The sequence below is a fragment of the Garra rufa genome, chromosome 6, assembly GCF_049309525.1.
Source record: "Garra rufa chromosome 6, GarRuf1.0, whole genome shotgun sequence".
NCBI classification, from domain to species: Eukaryota; Metazoa; Chordata; class Actinopteri; order Cypriniformes; family Cyprinidae; genus Garra; species Garra rufa.
In genome coordinates this window covers 37,894,644-37,917,073 of record NC_133366.1, presented here as the reverse complement: position 1 = coordinate 37,917,073, position 22,430 = coordinate 37,894,644, and the positions used below count along the sequence as shown (strand labels likewise).

General features: G+C 35.1%; 1 protein-coding gene across 4 annotated transcripts in view; it reads left to right on the top strand.

The window, feature by feature from the left end:
- tbc1d1 (TBC1 (tre-2/USP6, BUB2, cdc16) domain family, member 1) overlaps positions 1-17,989 on the top strand; it is an 88,008-nt gene extending 70,019 nt beyond the window's left edge. For all 4 annotated transcript variants that reach the window (XM_073842827.1, XM_073842824.1, XM_073842825.1 and 1 more), the window contains 4 exons: positions 196-355; positions 9,302-9,471; positions 11,207-11,383; positions 16,403-17,989. In XM_073842827.1, the coding sequence (XP_073698928.1) occupies positions 196-355; positions 9,302-9,471; positions 11,207-11,383; positions 16,403-16,609 (714 nt within the window). In that variant the 3' untranslated portion in view covers positions 16,610-17,989. The remainder of the gene's footprint in view (positions 1-195; positions 356-9,301; positions 9,472-11,206; positions 11,384-16,402) is intronic.
- Positions 17,990-22,430: the final 4,441 nt, after the last annotated feature.

Below are 22,430 nucleotides of genomic sequence, written 5' to 3'. Positions count from 1 at the left end.
AAAAAAACAAGCATGCAATAGGAATTTTTTCCGGTAAGTGTAGGCAGTGCTCAGCAATGACATCATCTCAACTAACCAACAGTTAGCGTTCATAAGATGAAAGAGATTGTTTCCTTTGTGTATTAGCAATGTTTTTGTCAGGCATTTTTTGTATTCTGCTTACTTGTTGGGAACTGCTTTTCTCTTCTTTCTTAGATTCAGATGTATCAGCTGTCTCGCCTGCTGCATGACTATCACAGAGAGCTGTACACTCATCTGGAGCAGTACGAGATCGGCCCAAGTCTCTACGCCGCTCCCTGGTTCCTCACCGCCTTTGCCTCACACTTCCCGCTTGGATTTGTGGCTCGAGTATTCGGTGAATGCACACACCCTCAGACACACTTCAAAACACAAACACACTCTCAATACACTTCCAATAAAAATAAATTCCAGAGCTTGCCCATTACCACAATGATTTTTATAATTATACATTATACAGACACATTTATTTAAAGCAGGGACAGTCCTTTTGGACAAGCTCTCTGCTTGAGGGCATAGTAGTAGCAGCTCATGAATTGCATACAACCATCAGCCCTTGTGTTTTGTAACCATGTTTAACCACCAAGCCACACCAGCCACAGATTAAACGCTTCTATTGAACTAAAAAGTAAAAACGAAACTGCTTTTTGGAGATATCAGCATGCTGATCAGATGCCAGTGTGGTAGATAGTGATGGATTGCCATTCTCTCAATTTTCTTTAGAAATGTTTATGATGATGGCCTACTTGTTTGACATTCTTTTGTCTGGAAGGGATACTGTAGAACCACGTAACATAACAGCGCATTCTCTCTCTTTTGTCATTACCATATACAGTCTAGGGATGCACCGATCCGACTTTTTCAGTACCGATACCGATGCCTGGGCTTTGTATATCTGTCGATACCCGATACCGATCCGATAGCATTGTTGAATTAATAATAAACTGCATACCTTCCACCTTATGCCTTCCTTATGTAGAAGAAACTAAAGGCACTAAACTTTCCTAACTAAGACAGAACAGATGCAATGAATTGCATACCTATTTATTTGTTATTTAAAGAACAATTCTGCATTCAAATCGAAAATAGAATGTAATCAAACTTCTTAAAATTAGGGCTGGTCCGAATACCATTTTTTGAGCTTCGAACATATTCTTCCCTCTAATAAAGGCAGGAATGTCTTTCTGTTTGCATTTTTATTATGTCGAGAACAGTTCATCCAATCGATTTTTGCTGTGGACCCAAGGGAGTGCAGTGTTGGATTTTGGTGCAATATGGACACATAACATGTTCAGAATTAATAAATTGTAATAGAACATTGCAAGTTGGAAGCGGCGCGCCTCATGCAGGCAGAGCTTATATGCTTCATGAACGGACACCGCGCTAGTGATACAAAACACACAGGTCTGTTAAGAGCAATACTTTTAATAAGATAGCCTAACATTTTTAAACAAACAAATCACTCCCAAATCAGAAATTAACAGCACATTAATTACTGACACCATAAAGGGTAGGCTATTTAAATAAAAGGAGAATGATGGTGCGGTGTTTAGGCTATATATAAATAAATGTATATCTAAATTAGGCCTATTTATAAATATATATATATATATATATATATATATATATATATAATATATATATATATATATATATATATAAATTATATATAACGTTTGTGTATATAAACCTATATATGAAATACATATGTATATTATTTTGAAACCCAAAATAAGTTAGGTTCAAGCATTATTAACAAACGTGCGTGTTTATTTGAGCACTTCCGTCAGTGAACAATCAGCCTACAAAATGCTAAAATAAATCCAAGAAATAATACATTTAAATATGAAACTAGCCTAAATAAGAATGTTAAATAGGCTATTAAACAAACATTCGTTGCAAAAATTCCTAACAACCTCGACAGCTCATCAGAATTACTGGCCCGAGTCCGACTGAAACCGGTCTTGTTTCTCTTTCTCTTCCCCATTAAACAGCTGCTGTTTTTAATAGCAATGTGATTACATTTATTTTCGTTTATTTAGGTTATAAAGTAAATTTAGAAATATATTTGGAACACTTTTTATTTGTTAAATTCAAGTTTTTGTTTTTTAAAGTAACGACTAAGCAGTCAGCGACAAACCAATTTAGGCTTCTCAAGTCATCACGATTTAAATTAAAGTCCATAGATATTAAAAACTTAAAGCATATCACAATATTAGTTTAATCGTTTAACCTAGATAAATGTGTGCTATTAGGCGCATATCCAATCGTTTGTGCAGAGAGTAAAGCTGAAGCACGCTTGGCAGGACATGAAAGCGCTGGTGCGATGTGGAACTTAATTTTTACTCATAAAGGTAAGACTAATAAATCATCCGGAACTGTAAAGAAATAATTTAAATAATTCAAATCGAAAACAAAACTCTTTCATTAGCTATAAACCATAAAGATGCATTTAGGCATTAAAGGCGCGTCCAGTGAGCCGATGGCGTCCTACTATCATGTACCAGCGTCAACTTAATATTTGTGTCAAATACTAGTTTATTAATAAATAATTTGAATATCTCCTTACTTTTTTCCCACGACACATTAATGGTTATTATTTTTGCTGGGGCTTTTGGGTCAGTTTTAGCCTACTGAGTGCATTTGAACTCGGAGGCGCGGTTGTCATTGCGACAACACAGCCCTAGTTTTGCTTCCAACATTCAAGTGAGCCCGACTGTACTTTAGTAATCTCAAAATTTAAAATCGAATGCCAACCCACCGAACGAATATTTGAATAATCTGGTCCAGCCCTACTTAAAATAAATAAAAATAAATAAAATGTAGTAGTAGAAATGGAGGGGAAAAAAAAAAATTGGATCGGCCCGTGGATCGGTTCATTTTTTCCGATCCCCGATCCAGCTATTTTTTCAATATCGGGGTCGATATCCGATCCTAATATCGGATCGGTGCACCCCTAATACAGTCAGGTGCACACATATCTGCACAGACACACCCTGTCTGTAGAGAGATATTAACGAAATGTTGCAAGTTGGCACCAAATTTCATCTTGAGGGGTGGTTTTTCAGGTTCGGGAAGAATTTTTGCAATTTGTTTCTTTTAAGTGTTTCCTGCTATTTCACCTACTTTCTTAAAACCCCTAACCTTACGTATTAAACTTTGAAGCATAGTTCGCTCTGCGCCGTTTATGCTACAGACATGGATGGTCTTAGTAATGAGAAGTCTGTTAGATCTGAATTAGTTTCAATTGACAATCTGTCTTTCATTATTTATCATTTCAGAATGCAGAATTCTCTGTCTCTCTTTATCCTTTGTATCTCACGCTATCTTCTACGGCCACACTAAAGTTAATTATGCATGGTAATCACAATCACTGATGCCTAACGACTGGCGCTAACTGTGTTTTGCTTAATCACAGTTCCGTGACAGTGTGTGTGGTGTGATTATAAGGGTGAATGACATTGACCTTGTGGCACTCAAACTCGTAGGTTTTTCCAAGGATAATCGCTTGAACCATCTTGTACCATCTTGTACCATCTTGAACCATCTCATTTTACACACACTGACTTACACACATACACATTTCTATTGGCAATCTTTATCTTTTCATGCACTTGAACTTACAAATGTGACCCTGGACCACAAAACCGGTCATAAGTGTAAATTTGTCGAAATTGAGATTCTTACGTCATCTGAAAGTTGAGTAAATAAGCTTTCCATTGATATATGGTTTTAAAATAGGACAATGTTTGTCTGAGATACAACTATTTGAAAACCTGAAATCTGAGGGTGCAAAAAAATCTAAATATTGAGAAAATCGCCTTAAAAGTTGTCCAAATTAAGTTCTTAGCAATGCATATTACTAATCAAAAATCAAGTTTTTATATATTTATGGTAGAAAATTGACAAAATATCTTCATGGAACATGATCTTTACCTAATATGCTAATGATTTTTGGCATAAAAGAAAAATCGATAATTTTGACCCATACAATTTTATTTTTGGCTATTGCTACAAATATCCCCGTGCTACTTAAGACTGGTTTTGTGGTCCAGGGTCACAAATAAACACACAACTCTCAACAATTCTATTCATTTTTTATTGTACTTGTCTTATTGTTGAAAATGTAATTTTCTTAGGGAAAATGTGTCCAATTATACATGTGTACATATATTTGAAAAATATACACACACATAAATTTCATGCATGATGTTGAGAAAAATATGACTATTAAATAATATATTATATTTAATATTATTTATTAAACATAATTAGGCATTAGGTGGACAATAAGTGATTTAATGCTTGATTTTGAGGCAAAAAAGCATCTTCTCCATATTAGATATGTAGTATTATTATTACCAAATTTTTTGATTTAGTTAACCTTTGCCCTGTAATGTTCATCTAGTTATTTTATAAAAACAAATAATTTAATAAAATCCAATAATTTAAAATCTTTGAAGCAGTTTAGTAGTTTAGCAGAATAGTTTGAATAACTCATTTTAGTTTTAACTGGATAATTAATAATTGAGTAGTTTAGTTATATTAAGTTATATTTTTTATTTATTTAGACAACATTTCAAACCTAAAACATTTCAAATCTAATAATTTAAAATATTTTAAGCAGTTTAAGTATTTTTAGTTTTTAGAGTAATTTCTTTAGACAACATTTTAAACCTTTTTAATACTGTCAATTTATTGCTTATATGCCATAACGTCAAGTAGCTATTATTATATATTTAAATAAATCAAATAATTCAAAATCTTTGAGACGGTTTAATTAATACAGTAATTGATTTTAGTTTTTAGAGTTATACTTTTATTTATTTATACATTTTAAACCTTTATAATATTGACAGTTCTTATATGCCATAACATCATCTAACTATTATATATATTTAATAAAATCAAATCATTTCAAATCTTTGAAGCAATGATTTTAAATGATTTTAGTTTTTAGAGTTTTTGTAGACAACATTTTAAACTTTTTTAATATTGACAATGTATTGCTTGTATGCCATAACATTAAGTAACTATTATTATGTACATTTAATAAAATCAAATAATTTAAAATCTTGGAAGCAATGATTTTAAATGATTTTAGTTTTTAGAGTTACATTTTTTAATTATTTAGACAACATTTTAAACCTTTTTAATATTGCCAATTTATTGCTTATATGCCATAACATCAAGTAGCTATTGTTAGGGAGGCAGCCGTGGCCTAATGGTGAGGGAGTTGGGCTTGTAACCCAAAGGCAGGAATTGAAGGTGGGGATTGTGAATGAACAGCACTCTTTCCACCTATTTCAATACCATGACTGAAGTGCCCTTGAGCAAGGCACTGAACCCCTCAGTTGCTGCCCACTGCTCCGGTGTGTGTTCACAGTGTGTGTGCGTGTGTTTGTTCACTTCTCACCACTCTGTGTGTGTGCACTTGGATGGGTTAAATGCAGAGGACCAATTTCGAGTATGGGTGACCATACTTGACAATATGTCACGACTTTTTTTAATTTAAATAAGTCAAATAATTTAAAATCTTAAAAATTAAATATTTTTGTTTTTTAGAGTTTTTTTTAATTTAGACAACATTTTAAATCTTTTTAATATTGACAGTGTATTGCTTAAATGCCATAACATCAAGTAACTATTATTTTATATATTTAATAAAATCAAATAATTTAAAATCTTTATAGCTATTTAAATAATTGTGTTTTTTTAGTAAATCTTTTTATTTAGACAACATTTTAAACCTTTTTAATTTTGACAATGTATTGCTTATATGCCATAAATTCAATTAACTGTTATTATATTTGTTTAACAAAATCAAATAATTTAAAATCTTTATAGCAATTTAAATAATTGTGGATTTTAGAGTAAATCTTTTTATTTAGACATTTTAAACCATTTTAATATTGACAGTTTATTGCTTATATGCCATAACATCAATTAACTATTATTATATATATTTCATAAAATGTAATAATTTAAAATCTGTAAAGCAGTTTAAAAAATGGTTTTAAAGTTAATATTTTTATTTAGACAACATTTGAAACCTTTTTAATATTGACAATTTATTGCTTATATGCCATAACGTCAAGTAGCTATTATTATATATTTAAATAAATCAAATAATTCAAAATCTTTGAGACGGTTTAATTAATACAGTAATTGATTTTAGTTTTTAGAGTTATACTTTTATTTATTTATACATTTTAAACCTTTATAATATTGACAGTTCTTATATGCCATAACATCATCTAACTATTATATATATTTAATAAAATCAAATCATTTCAAATCTTTGAAGCAATGATTTTAAATGATTTTAGTTTTTAGAGTTTTTGTAGACAACATTTTAAACTTTTTTAATATTGACAATTTATTGCTTGTATGCCATAACATTAAGTAACTATTATTATGTACATTTAATAAAATCAAATAATTTAAAATCTTGGAAGCAATGATTTTAAATGATTTTAGTTTTTAGAGTTACATTTTTTAATTATTTAGACAACATTTTAAACCTTTTTAATATTGGCAATTTATTGCTTATATGCCATAACATCAAGTAGCTATTGTTAGGGAGGCAGCCGTGGCCTAATGGTGAGGGAGTTGGGCTTGTAACCCAAAGGAAGGAATTGAAGGTGGGGATTGTGAATGAACAGCACTCTTTCCACCTCTTTCAATACCATGACTGAAGTGCCCTTGAGCAAGGCACTGAACCCCCCAGTTGCTGCCCACTGCTCCGGTGTGTGTTCACAGTGTGTGTGCGTGTGTTTGTTCACTTCTCACTGCTCTGTGTGTGTGCACTTGGATGGGTTAAATGCAGAGGACCAATTTCGAGTATGGGTGACCATACTTGACAATATGTCACGACTTTTTTTAATTTAAATAAGTCAAATAATTTAAAATCTTAAAAATTAAATATTTTTGTTTTTTAGAGTTTTTTTTATTTAGACAACATTTTAAATCTTTTTAATATTGACAGTGTATTGCTTATATGCCATAACATCAAGTAACTATTATTTTATATATTTAATAAAATCAAATAATTTAAAATCTTTATAGCTATTTAAATAATTGTGTTTTTTTAGTAAATCTTTTTATTTAGACAACATTTTAAACCTTTTTAATTTTGACAATGTATTGCTTATATGCCATAAATTCAATTAACTGTTATTATATTTGTTTAACAAAATCAAATAATTTAAAGTCTTTATAGCAATTTAAATAATTGTGGATTTTAGAGTAAATCTTTTTATTTAGACATTTTAAACCATTTTAATATTGACAGTTTATCGCTTATATGCCATAACATCAATTAACTATTATTATATATATTTAATAAAATGTAATAATTTAAAATCTGTAAAGCAGTTTAAAAAATGGTTTTAAAGTTAATATTTTTATTTAGACAACATTTGAAACCTTTTTAATATTGACAATTTATTGCTTATATGCCATAACATCATATTATTATATACATTGTTAATAATTACCATTTCGTTGTTCTCTGGCAGAATTTTAATATCGGTTTAACCATAATAAATTTGTTGTTATCAAGTATGCTGTTAATAGACTATTGAACTTCATAAATAATATTTGTGTTATATACAGTCGTGGCCAAAAGTTTTGAGAATTACATAAATATTGCAAATTGGAAATGTTGCTGCTTAAGTTTTATAATAGCAATTTGCATATACTCCAGAATGTTACGAAGAGTGATCAGATGAATTGCATAGTCCTTCTTTGCCATGAAAATTAACTAAATCCCGAAAAAAAACTTTCCACTGCATTTCATTGCTGTATTAAAGGACTTGAGGTGAGATCATTTCAGTAATCGTCTTGTTAACTCAGGTGAGAATGTTGACGAGCACAAGGCTGGAGATCATTATGTCAGGCTGATTGGGTTAGAATGGCAGACTTGACATGTTAAAAGGAGGGTGATGCTTAAAATCATTGTTCTTCCATTGTTAACCATGGTGACCTGCAAAGAAACGCGTGCAGCCATCATTGCGTTGCATAAAAATGGCTTCACAGGCAAGGATATTGTGGCTACTAAGATTGCACCTAAATCAACAATTTATAGGATCATCAAGAACTTCAAGAAATATGGTTCAATTCTTGTTAAGAAGGCTTCAGGGCTCTCCAAGAAAGTCCAGCAAGCGCCAGGATCGTCTCCTAAAGAGGATTCAGCTGCGGGATCGGAGTGCCACCAGTGCAGAGCTTGCTCAGGAATGGCAGCAGGCAGGTGTGAGTGCATCTGCACGCACAGTGAGGCCAAGACTTTTGGAAGATGGCCTGGTGTCAAGAAGGACAGCAAAGAAGCCACTTCTCTCCAAAAAAAAAACATCAGGGACAGATTGATCTTCTGCAAAAAGTATGGCGAATGGACTGCTGAGGACTGGGGCAAAGTCATATTCTCCGATGAAGCCGATATTCTCCGATATTCTCTTTCTGATTGTTTGGGGCATCTGGAAAAAGGCTTGTCCGGAGAAGAAAAGGTGAGCGCTACCATCAGTCCTGTGTCATGCCAACAGTAAAGCATCTTTAGACCATTCATGTTTGGGGTTGCTTCTCATCCAAGGGAGTGGGCTCACTCACAATTTTGCCCAAAAACACAGCCATGAATAAAGAATGGTACCAAAACACCCTCCAACAGCAACTTCTTCCAACAATCCAACAACAGTTTGGTGAAGAACAATGCATTTTCCAGCATGATGGAGCACCGTGCCATAAGGCAAAAGTGATAACTAAGTGGCTCGGGGACCAAAACGTTGAAATTTTGGGTCCATGGCCTGGAAACTCCCTAGATCTTAATCCCATTGAGAACTTGTGGTCAATCCTCTAGAGGCGGGTGGACAAACAAAAACCCACTAATTCTGACAAACTCCAAGAAGTGATTATGAAAGAATGGGTTGCTATCAGTCAGGATTTGGCCCAGAAGTTGATTGAGAGCATGCCCAGTCGAATTGCAGAGGTCCTGAAAAAGAAGGGCCAACACTGCAAATACTGACTCTTTGCATAAATGTCATGTAATTGTCGATAAAAGCCTTTGAAACGTATGAAGTGCTTGTAATTATCTTTCAGTACATCACAGAAACCACTGAAACAAAGATCTAAAAGCAGTTTAGCAGCAAACTTTGTGAAAACTAATATTTGTGTCATTCTCAAAACTTTTAGCCACGACTGTACAGTAACTGTCCAGTATTGAAGTCAAATGTTCTTAAAATGTATTCCTTGAAGTAAACTGAAAAGTATTTATTGATTTTCTATCTTCCAGACATGCTGTTTCTTCAGGGTTCAGAGGTCATCTTCAAGGTGGCTTTAAGTCTTCTTGGTAGCCACAAGCCTCTGATTCTCCAGCACGACAATCTTGAATCAATTGTCGAGTTCATCAAAACAACTTTACCCAATCTCGGCCTTGTGCAAATGGAAAAGACAATCAATCAGGTAATATCTGTTTCAGTGTTAGTGTGCATATCTGCACCATACCTGCATTCCAAAAAGACATCTGATTTTCATATACACATAGGCACTTTCACTTGTGCTAAGTGTCAAGGCAGTGGCACATTTGGGTGTGGATACTATTTGTGCTTTTGTGGTGACAGCAATATACGTGTGTCTATCCCTACACAATCAACGCATACCCGTGCTCGGGTGTGTCCTGTGTTCATCTTCATATGTGGTTTTGCATAAGTACTAGTTTCATCATGAGCTCGGCACAAATAATAGATGGAGTTAGTAAAGTATGGGTGTTGCTCAGTGTGTGTCTGTGCATGTATGTGTGTTTTATGTTTGAGACGTTGAAAAGTGTTTCATGAAAGAAACACAAGTTCTCTCCCATCTTTTGAAGATTTTAAATGATGCCCAACTATGTACAATTAAGAAATTTAGCAGAAAGAAAATAATTTGCATACAGCAAGAGTAATGACATGAACAAGTGCGATAAGCATAAGCAAGTATCACTTTAGTGACTCTTCTTTGCTCTTATCTCAGCAAAATACTTATGGGAGTACACCTTCAAAGTAGTGCTGTCAAATCAATTTAATCGCAATTAATCACATTCAGAATAAAAGTTTGTTTACATACTACAGTTGAGGTCAAAAGTTTACATACACCTTGCAGAGTCTGCAAAATTGTAATTATTTTACCAAAATAGGAAGGATAATACAAAATGCATGTTATGTTTTATTTATTACTGACCTGAATAAGATATTTCACATAAATAAACATAGTCCACAGAAGGAAATAATAATTTATCAAAAAAAAAGAAAAAAAAGAATTTATCAAAATGACCCTGTTCAAAAGTTTACATACACTTGATTCTTAATACTGTGTTTGTTTTTAATGATCATGAGTCCTTTGTTTGTCCTGAACAGTTAAACTGCCTGCTGTTGTTCAGAAAAACCCTTTAGGTCCCACAAATTCTGTGGTTTTTCAGCATTTTTGTGTATTTGAACCCCTACCAAAAATGACTATATGATTTTGAGATCTGTCTTTTCACACTGAGGACAACTGAGGGACTCATGCAACTATTACAGAAGGTTTAAATACTCACTAATGCTTTAGAAGGAAACACAATGCATTAACTTCTGGCAAACATGTAAATATCTTCTGTAGCTTATAAAGGCCAATATTAAATGAAAAAAAAAAAAAGATTTTTAGGCAAAATAAGAAAAATATACACATCCTCATTGTTCACATGTTTACACAAAAAGCTCTTAAACAGATTTTTATTTTGGATGTGAGCCTTATTCGTTGAATATCTTGCCGTCAAGTAGATATGACAATTTTTGAATTGTTTAAAAATCAGGCCAGAGAGAAGTGTGTGCGCTAGTAGTTTGTCATGAGTGACTCCTTTATAGGATCACTAAGATAGCAGTTTCATTGAAGATGTTTCTATTTTGATGTCAAGGAAGTATGTGTGAGCACCTTCTACTTTTTATGAAACTCTATAAATCAAGACACAAGTTATGAGGAGCTCCAAGACACAAAGGCATATGTTTTTGTTTTGTTATTTTTGGATGCTGTATGATCATTCATTAGTAAAAAAAAAAATTTAGACCCCCCTCTTCCTCTCATCTTACAAACAAAAGTTTGAATGCACACACACAAAAAGAAACACGCTTTGACTTGCCCAGCTTTGACATTCTCATCTTGTATATTTGTACTTGTCTCTGTGTAGGTGTCTGAGATGGATATCAGTAAGCAGCTGCAAGCCTATGAGGTGGAATATCATGTTCTTCAGGACGAGCTTTTGGATGGTCCCTCCACTCTCAGCCAGTCACAGCGAGTGGCCCAGTTGGAGAAGACCAATGGAAGCCTTCGACAGCAAAACTTAGACCTCCTAGAGGAGCTTCAGGTGGGGTATATTAACACAAGCAGAATCATTTATATATTTGCTAGTGCTGTCAAATGATTAATCGTGATTAATCACATCCAAAATAAAAGTTTTTGTTCAAATAATATATATATATATATATATATATATATATGTGTGTGTGTGTGTGTGTGTGTGTACTGTGTATATTTATTGTGTATATATAAATACACACACACATGGATATATTTAAGAAAAATATGTTGTTTATATATTAAATATATGTATACATAATATTAATTATATAAATAAAAATATATACATGTAAATACATGTAAATATTTTCTAAATATAAACTGTGAAATTATGTGTATGTGTGTGTATTTATATATACATAAGAAATATACACAGTACATATATATATATATATATATATATATATATATATAGGGGTTGGACAATGAAACTGAAACACCTGGTTTTAGACCACAGTTAGTATGGTGTTGGGCCTCCTTTTGTGGCCAATAGAGCATTTCGTCTTTGGAATGACAAAAACAAGTCCTGCACAGTAGCCAAAGGCATTTTGAGCCATTCTCCTCTTGCAGATCAGGGGTCAGGTCACTACATGATACTGGTGTAGGAAAATGTTATCTGACTCGCTCCTCCAAAACACCCCAAAGTGGCACAATAATATTCAGATCTGGTGACTATGCAGGCCATGGGAGATGTCCAACTTCACTTTCATGTTCATCAAACCACTCTGTCACCTGTCTTGCTGTGTGTACTGGTGCATTATCATCCTGATACATGGCACCACCTTCAGAGTACAATGTCTGAACCATTGGGTGCACATAGTCAACCTTCACACCTGTTCTTACTGGTGGAATGTGCAATCAGTGAAGATTAGCCACCAGGCTGCAAAAATATAGCCATGAAACCTCCAACATTATATTGGTCAGTGTTTCAGTTTCATTGTCCAACCCCCGTATATATATATATATATATATTATTTGAACAATAACTTTTATTTTTGAGTAATCACGATTAATCATTTGACAGCAAAGGGTTAGTTCACCCCAAAAATGAAAATTCTCTCATTAATTACCCTTGTGTCATTCCACACCTGTAAGACCTTCATCATCTTCGGTACACAAATTAAGATATTTTTAATGAAATCCGAGAGCTTTCTGACCCTGCATAGACAGTAGGGCTGCAACTAACGATTATTTTAATAATCGATTAATCTGTCGATTATTTTTTCGATTAATCGATGAATCGGATAAAAAAAAAAAAAGGGATTTACAACCCTTTATTCAAAAACAGAACTAAAATCTTTAGAAAGTGCACGAACATGTTGCTCCTTGAACTGTTATAATAATAATAATAATAATAATAATAAAATAAAAATGGACTAACACAAAAAACATACACATGTATGCTTTACATCTGCCAAATATATAGACTAAATAAACTAAAATTACTATCCGTCAAGACAGCGGATTGCTGTGGTGTACATGCTGCATTTCCCATCAAGAAGCCTCTCAAATTAAAATCCTCAGTGCGCATTAAAAAAGTCATGTGACTTTGCAAGCTGGAACGGGATAACTTGACTAACTTTCTGCTACATTCATTCTGCCATGGCGGTGTTTAGTGTCCTGCCATCAGCAGGGACCAGCTGGAAGAGTTCCGCATTCAAATGCATGCAAAACTGGCCTCAAAGCCCCAGCAAAAGTAATTACCATGAATGTGTCAAGGCAAAAATTAAGAAAATATTCGAATTACTTATTAATAAACTAGTATTTTCTGATTCAGTGTTGCAAAGATGAAATTGACGATCCTGCCATCTGCTCATTAATGCCTAATGCATCTTTATGGATTAGCTAATGAAAGAGTTTTGTTTTCGATTTTAATTATTTCGTTTTATAGTAAAATAATAATTTAAAGCTTTCTATAGATATTGTGTTTGTGAGGCAATTACCTGGGTTACGGTTAATTATTGTGAAGCGCTCCTGTTTAAACCAAAGATATCAAGCGTATTCTGTTTGTTTTCTTTAAGAGCACATTTTGTTGATACTGTTAGTACACACAAACTAAGGTAGACCCTTTACAGTTCCGGCCCGGTGGTAAATTACTCTTACCTTTATGAGCAAAAAAGAAATTCCACATTGCACTGGCGTCTCCATGCGCTGCAAAGCGCGCTTCTCTCCGCACAAACTTTGGAATTATATTTTTTGATTAAACTAATATTGATTGAATGATTAAACTAATATTGTGATATGTTTTAAGTTTTTTATATCAATGGATTTTAATTTAAATCGCGATGAATTAAGCAGGCTTTTGATCTGTCTGCCGCTGTTTGCTAGGTATAACTTTAAAAAACAAAAACTTGAATTTAACAAACAAAAAGTGTTCCAAATATATCTCTAAATTAACTTTATAAACTAAAGGAACGAAAATAAATGTAATCACTTTGCTATTAAAATCAGCAGCTGTGTAATGAGGAAGAGAAAGAGAAAAAAAGACAGTCGGACTGGAAAGTCAGTCGGCCAAAAATTGATGAGCTGTCGGACATTTTTACAAGGAATGTTTGTTTAATAACCTATATAATATTCTTAGGCTACTTTCTTAATTAAATATATTATTTCTTTGATTTATTTTAGCGTTTTTAGGCTGCTTGTTAGCTGACTGAAGTGTAGGCTATATATAAAAAACGACGTGCCACCGTCACAGCCCTATTCAAAACTGAGACGATTTCACCTCAGCAGAGCTCCTCTTTCTCCTTACGGTTGTGGTATGTTTTCGACACATTATACAGACAGACAGTGTTACAAAAACTATAGAAGTAGTTTTCTCCATCTCCACTATCCAACGACCCGTACAGCAGCTGTTTTGCGATCGAGCATTGGCAGCATTGGCTGCCAAAGTAGGCTTAAATATCAAACATGTTTGATATAAATCGGGGCAGCATATATATATATAATGTAGAAACGGTGCTTTATGCTCAAATGTTCCAGTTTTGCGCATAAGTTAAATTCGCATTTTTGGATGGAAACACAGCTTATGAGGTGCCGAACTCTGCTGGCATCAGTGCGGGAGAGAGACCGAATGTGTCCACTCCGCACTGCGCTCAATTTTTTTTAAATATATATAATAACAACCAAATGTCTCTGCGTCGCGCGACACAACGAATCGATTATGAAATTCGTTGCCAACGCTTTTAGTAATCGATTTTTATCGATTTTATCGATTCGTTGTTGCAGCCCTAATAGACAGCAACACAGTAAGGACAAAGTTAAAATAGTCCATTTGACATTTGTGCTTCAACCCTAAGTTTTTGAAGCTACGAGAATACGTTTTGTGTACAAAGAAAACAAAAATAGTGACTTTATTCAACAATTCCATGTCAGTTTTTGACGTGCCTTCACAAAATTACCACAACGCATGCGTGTGGTGCTTCTGACACAGGACCCGGCTGTCTTTTTTAGTATTTAGGGGTTCAAGCACGTGAAACCCTATTGTAATTGTTAGAATGATCACACCTCAGCAATCTCCACATAAAACTGATCATGCAGACCAAACAGTAAGTTGTAGAGACTTGAAACTTGGTAGTACTCACACCAACGACTACGTCATCAAGGCTTGCCCCAATTGGCCTGAGGGGAGCGCTACAGCCATCAAAGTTCGAAATCACTTATAACTCCTAAACCGTCAGTCACAGGCTCAAATGTCTTATGTTGTTGAAATCTGCTGGACAAAACGCATGCCTCATGATTGGACTGGCAAAATTATCAGGTAGTTTGGATTTTTTGAAAAACAAAATAATCCTATGTTTTTCACCCAATAGGAACCAAACCAGTGCAGAAAGATTCTCTGGGGAGCGAATACCAATAATAATAAAAACAACTGTCGCAAAGGGACGCCAAAACATTTGAAAGGAAGCAGGGCCACTTATAGTAAAATGAGAAAGAGACATCTTTGCCAAACTCAGAACACTTATGTAAGAGCTCAATCTGAGGTCGCAGGACAAAAATTTTGGAACTTGGCCACTCGGTGGCGCTATAAATAGGGAAAACATAAAAACTAATGGCCTACACAACCATTTGCCCTTACAACATGAAAATCGTTGTGCACGTTCTTGGTACATTTGCTTGTCTCATAAAAAACATGGCCGCCATTGGCCTTTGATGTTTGAGCATCAGACATGGTTAACAGAGGGTGAAACTCGGTGGGCCTGTTTGATTAATGGCCCCAAAGGTCATGTGAGAAATTGGCCATTTGGGGGCAATATCACATTTTTCAAAGATGTAAATCATTGTGCATAGGTTTTTTTGTTTTGTTTGTTTGGTTTTTTTTTTGCACATAAACGTGATATTTGTATCATATGAAAGAACTTCTCATTCTGGACAACTTTGCCTCTAGAACCTCAGCTGTCAATCAAATAGTTTGTTAAATGATTGGGAAAATGTAAAAAAAACTACTTTTGCGAACTAGTCCTAGGGTTTTCACTCAGTATGTTAAAACACTGGAGTACAATCAATCTCTGGACTCTCTAGGTCAATAATTATCAAATAAATGTTGGAATTTACCCTTTGGGAAGCTATAACAAGTTTTTTTTTAGAAAAGGGGTTGATCCAAAATATGCCCAAAATCTTATAAAGCCTAAAGGAAAACTTAAAACTTCACGAAGCCTGGTAATGCGACAAGTGATTCTAAACAAGCATTCAAAGTTCTAAGAAGGTCGGACCACAGTTGACGCTATAACAGCCATAAACATTAAAGTCGTAGTATTTTTTTATGGTAAATAACCTACATTTTCTAAAATAGGCTTGCTACATAATGTCTTTTTTCATATGTGCTTAAATGCCTTAAAGCGCTTGAACCCCGGTAATCGCTGCTTGCAGCTATATTGTTATATTTGTTTAGAATTGTTTTTTCGATTATTTAAATTCAGTATCAAATATAGTGTGAATTATTCATTGCAAGAATTTTGGAATATTTTAGGCTTTATTTTTTACATTGCATCTGACTTAGAGAAAACAAGTCATTATCGTCTTCCATCAGGTTGCCCACGCCAAGATCAGATGGCTGGAGAATCGTGTGGACGGCCTGGTCAATCGAGAGGCTGAGCTACAGTCGGAGGTAAAGACTCTCCAGCATGAACGGACAGAGCTACAGCAGACTGTATCCAAACTCCAAGATCTTCACAGCAGTCTGGGCATAAACAGCCCTTGCCCTGACCAGGAAAACCTCACAAGCAACAACCAATAACTGTGTCAGTGAGGATACAGAGCTTAGTCTTTATAAACACTCAACTGTCATCACCAGATCAGCAATCAAGCTCCTCCTGTAAGCATCTACAAGGGCTCTGTCATCCTTTAGACAAGCCAGCTTAGTGGAGGTGGACAGGTAGGTTTTCAGGGCACTGAAGATCCTTCACCTTAGATCTTCTTGAAGAGCTGAAACTAAAAGTGTCTTTGAGAGTATCTCGCCAGAACTGATCAAACAACCTAAAAGATCAAAACATTAAATAGCTCAAAAGAATTGCCTCTCTTTCTGGTTCCTACAGCTTTTGTGGACTGACGTTTACTTTCTGGACTGAGACGTTTTGGATCAACATTTTTATTAGACACTCCTTTTTACACTCCCTGCTGTCGTTCTGGTGTTGTTAACATGGCATTGACCCCAACATGGCCTCTAAGGTAGATTTGATCGGCATTCAGACAACAGATTGACAGTTCCCCGGTAAGCACTGAACAGCCCGCTGAAAGGCTACGGATATATGCACTCTTGCTGTGCAGCGTATTGTTTGCACCCTGTGTGAATGTTTGTGTGTGAGCATGTATGTATGTGAAACTCTACCGTTGTATTCCAGTGCAATATAAACTATAAGAAACAACCCTCCAGTACACTGTATACCTGCACAATCTTCTGTTCTGACAGAAACCAAAGACAAGCTCAAATTTGAGTGTATTTCGATAAACTGAGAAGCATTTTATACTTATTTTTATCTGAGATTCAGACCAAATGCTGCTGATTTCCTCAGATCACCCAGAAAATCCTCGCTCACACTTTCCCGAAATAACATTTAAACATTATTCAGTCCCTTTCATTGTTACACACAAATGCAGAACTTCACACATAAGCACTGTATCCACCAGTTTGTTCATTTGGATTTTGAGATCTTCACTAATGGCATTTTAGCTACTTGGCTGCACTGCTGTTGATATGGTACTCAATGAACCAAAGATCTGATTTTATTTCAGGATTTACTCCGTGACAAACCGCACGTGTTGGGTGCTCAGTTGTGTTTGGATGTGCCTGAACACACTGTATGCGAGTGTCTGTTTTAAACGCACGTTCAGGAGTTGTCACCTTTTTTATTTGTGAAATATTTTGACAGGTGGAAATGCATTAGTAAAGGGTTTCTTGTGTATGAGGAAAGAAACGGATCATCTTGCATCATTTGCGTGACAATGTGTCTTTCCCCTTTGACCTTTTGTGCTTTTCTGGAGAATTCCATTTGTGTTTCTCAGTGTTGGAAAGACAGGGACACCGTTAAAACATCATTCTTGATGAAGTGCTTTATTTTTATCGGTTTTTATTGAGAATATCATTCTTATTGTATGCATTAAAAATATTTTAAATTGATGTGAGTTACGTTGATTTACTTGATATGCAGAGTTAGTTTCACTTCAGGTGTGTGTGGGTGGGTGTGTTTGCGTAATGAAATGCTCTGTTGAATCAGACTTACAGGATAACTATTGCCAAAATGCAACCTGGGCTGTTTTTTTATTGTAAACAAGACAAACATATATCTAAAAGCATAATTACGACAAACGAGCCGTTTTTGAGATTGACCGTGATTTAGTTTTGTGGTCAGTGGCCGGTGAATGGGAGTACTAGGGGCATAAATTTGAGCGCATCAAAATCAATATTTTTACAACACTAAGAAGGCTCGACACACCATGACACTTTGCTCGAAGTATCGCCTGGGTCTCTACACATGAACTCGAGCATTGAGAACATTGTTTGTGTACACACAGTTTACTAAAAAGAAAGGTTTTGAACAACTCTCTTTCACTGTGAGTTTCCGCTCGCGGCCGTCTTGCCAGTCAAGTGTCGAATTTTTATCCATTCTTCCAGTAGAGCACTCCCAAACTCCTTTCCAGTTCATCCCAAAGGTGTTCAATGGGGTTGAGGTCAGGGCTCTGTGAAGGCCAATCAAGTTCTTCCACACCAAGCTCATCCAACTATGTCAGTGATGGGTAACTTCGGTCCTGGAGGGCCACTGTCCTTGAGTTTAGCTTCAACCCTTATCAAACAAACCTGCCTGTATCTTTCTAGTGATCTTGAAGACCTTGATTAGCTTGTTCAAGTGTGTTTGATTGGGTTGGAGCTGAAGTTGGAGGACAGTGGTCCTCCAGGATGGAAGTTGCCCATCCCTGAACTTTGTCTTCATAGACCAAGGTTGTCCAGGCTCAGTCATGGAGGGCCACTGTCCTGCAGAGTTTAGCTCCAAACCCAATTAAACACACCTGAACAAGCTAATCAAGGTCTTCAAGATCACTAGAAAAGATACAGGCAGGTGTGTTGAGGCAAGTTGGAGCTAAACTCTGCAGGACACTGGCCCTCCAGAAACGAGTTTGGATGCCCCTGTCGTAGACCTTATTTAATCATTCTGCAATAAAGAAAGGAAATGTTCCCACAAAGTTTTGCACTGAACTGAATGTTTTGGTATGCTGAAGCATTAAAATTTCCCTTCACTGGAAGTATGGGGCCTTGCCCAACCCTTGAAAAACAGCCCCATGCCATTATTCCTCCTTCACCAAACTTTATAGTTGGTACAGTGCAGTCAAGCAGGTAATGTTCTCCTGGTATCTGCCAAACCCAGACTGCCAAACATAGAAGCGTGCTTGTAACTCCACAGAACATGTTTTCACTGCTCCAGAGTCCAGTGGTGGTCTGCTTATATCACTCCATCTAACGCTTGGCATTGTTATATGAGACCTGTATGCAACTGCTTGGACAAGAAAACCCATTTCATGAAGCTCTCGCCACACAGTTTTTGTGCTGATAATAATGCCAGTAGAAGGACAAAATATCACTCTGCACTTGGAGACTCTGGTCTGTAGGACTGGGTTTTGACAAATTTTACAGTTTAATTCGATTCTGATTCACAAGCTTGCAATTTGAGTCAATAATAATTGTTTTGTATATATTTGAGACCCCTGCTGAAAAAAACAGCTAAAACCAGCCTAGGCTGGTTGGCTGGTTTTAGCTGGTCATAGCTGGGAGGCAGGCTGGTTTTAGAGGGGTTTTGGCCATTTTTCCAGCCTGGTCAGGCTGGGAAACCACCAGCTAAAACCAGCCTGACCAGCCTGGCCAGGCTGGGAGACCAGCTTAAACCAGCTACTTCCAGCTTAAACCAGCTAAGACCAGCCAACCAGCCTAAGCTGGTTTTAGCTGTTTTTTTTTTCAGCAGGGACAGTACATGCCAAATTTTCTCAAGGAAATATTTCTCAACTGAGGCTGTAAATATACAAGAGAGTCAGCTGGTGCTACATTATATAATATTGAGGGTATACAAACACTTAAAGTACACTCAGTGAAATTTTTATAATAGTAAAGTTACAATTACATAATTATATTTCTACTCCAATTCGGTTTTTTTTATATATAACATTTTGGTGGCTAAAAACTTGACGGATTTATTCAAACATACACGTAAACAGGAGAATTTATAATAAATATGTTATATTGTTCATATTTAGCTAAATGCTCCTTTCGAGCTGACTAACCAAAGAGTTTTTCCTGAGGTAAATGTGACGTTACATGACATTGTTTCCAAGCTGTTATACTGACGTCTTTCTGATTGAGCGTTTACATGAGAAAGGATACGGATTTCGGTAGGTTGTACTCTTTATTTTAACATAGCTTCGTGTGTTTATTCATGTTTATTGCGTGCTGAAACTGGTTTTAAAGCAAGGAAATGATCAGTTAACGTGCGCGCTGCGTTGCCACTTCTCTTCAGTTGAACTGAACTGGGGCGCTATAATCTGTCACTCCACATTAAACATCGCCAAAACGGCATATTGTTCGAATGCTATAATAAAATAGACAGAATTTGAAATCTGAGACTTTATTTATTATCAAAACTAACAAAACACAAGCTTATTGCACTTTATTGGATGGAAGGTGTGCATGTGAGGGTCACAACTTGAGGGTAAGTAAATGATGACAGAATTTTCATTTTTGGGTTTTATTTTTACACACAAGTATGGATATTTTTAAAGATACTTGCTGTTTGAAAATAGTTGGGAATTAATACAGTTATAAATAAGGATAAGCAGAAAACAAAGTGATATAATTTAAATTCAACGTTTTAGAGTGTATGTTCAAATCTTTAATTTTAATTTTAAAATGGAAAAACGAATTTTAATGTAGGCTACATAAAGTAAAATCCTTTTAGACATGAGATAAATTGGTAGACTTTAAAAAAATTGCATATTGGCTTTTATTTGGGTCCTGAGCCAAAATAAGCTTTAAAAAATCCTGTTGTAGGCTATTAATAACTTAAACCTATTGAAGAAAGAAATAGATGTTGTTACGCATAGGTCTTATTGATTGCTTAACTGCTACACAACATTCATCAGTCATCAAACATTTCTGAAACCATGTGCAAATACAGTGTGTTTTAATTTAAGCCCTGGAATCAGTGAAATCTGTGTGGTGTGCAATAGCCCACAAGATTTTAATCCACTAACTATGATCAAAGCCAAAAGACAGCAGGCATACACGTTACTTAATAACAGGTGCATGTTTAGATCTTGTTCCAAAAGCATGGAAATCACTTATCTGGACTGTTTTATACGTTGGTTTAAAAACTGCTCTTATGTTAAACATGAGTATAGCAATATAATTGTATTTATTTTTCCCCATTTTTTTATGTTTCACAATCATGTAAACTAAGACTGTCTTTCTCTGGTGAAGTGCTGTAGAGCCTGTTCCTCAGCTGTCATGAACTGTCTGAGTTTGTTGCTAAGTGCCTGAGTTTTCCAGTTAAGCTCAGTTTAAACATCTAAAATTCAGAACAAAGTGCGCTAGTGCACACACGCACACATCCTCCCACTCTCGCTTTCTCACCTGTCTTTAATTTCACTCTAGCTCTGTTGTTTTGTGTAATGCCTCAAATGCTTTTTTTTTTATCTACACATCTTTTCATAAAAGAGGCATCAGACTAGTTGTTGGCAAAGCCATCATTCTGTTGTTCAACTTCCTTTACTTTCTTCTCACACCTACTTTTCCTCTTGGCAATATTAAGAGATTTGTAGTTTTGCCACGCCTGTCTCTGTTTTTTTCTTTTACTGAACAAAATGTGTTTACACTTGTAAAAAGCCATCTTCTCAATATGATGGCAAGTAAACATACATTTGGTTGCCAGTGTTATGCAATGCATTTGAGACAGTGGTCTGATTGGCTGCTAGAGCGCTGCTATGCAGCTGTGAAAATTGTCTGATCTCTCACTACTGTCACCTGAATCACTTTTAAAATTTCAATAAAAGTAAATTAGTAAAAATCTGTAAAATCTCTAGTTTATATCATTCAATTCTGAGAAAAAAGTCAGGGTGCTGCTTTGCAGCTAGGACGATTTGTTATCAAACAAATCTGTATTTAATTTACACAGTGAAGACTCTATGCAGTATTATAAAAAAGTAATTGCAACTTTTTATCACAATTCTGATGTTTTTATGGCAATTGTGAGTTTAAATCTCACAATTCTAACTTTCAAAATTTGTGGGTTACAAATGCAAGATACAAAACTTGCATGTGTGAGTTGCAATTCAGACTTTAATGTTCTTGATTCTGACAATTGCAAGTTTATATCCTGCTATTCTCACTTTATAAATCACAATTATGAGAAAATAAGTCAAAATTTAGAGTTTATATCTCACAATTCTGACGTTTTTTTTTCTTTTTCGGGTAACTGTGAATTTTAATTTCTCAGTTCAGATTTTTTTTTCATAATTGCGAGTTTACATGTCCCAATTCTGACTTTTTTTCTCAGAATTGCGTGATATAAACTAGTAAT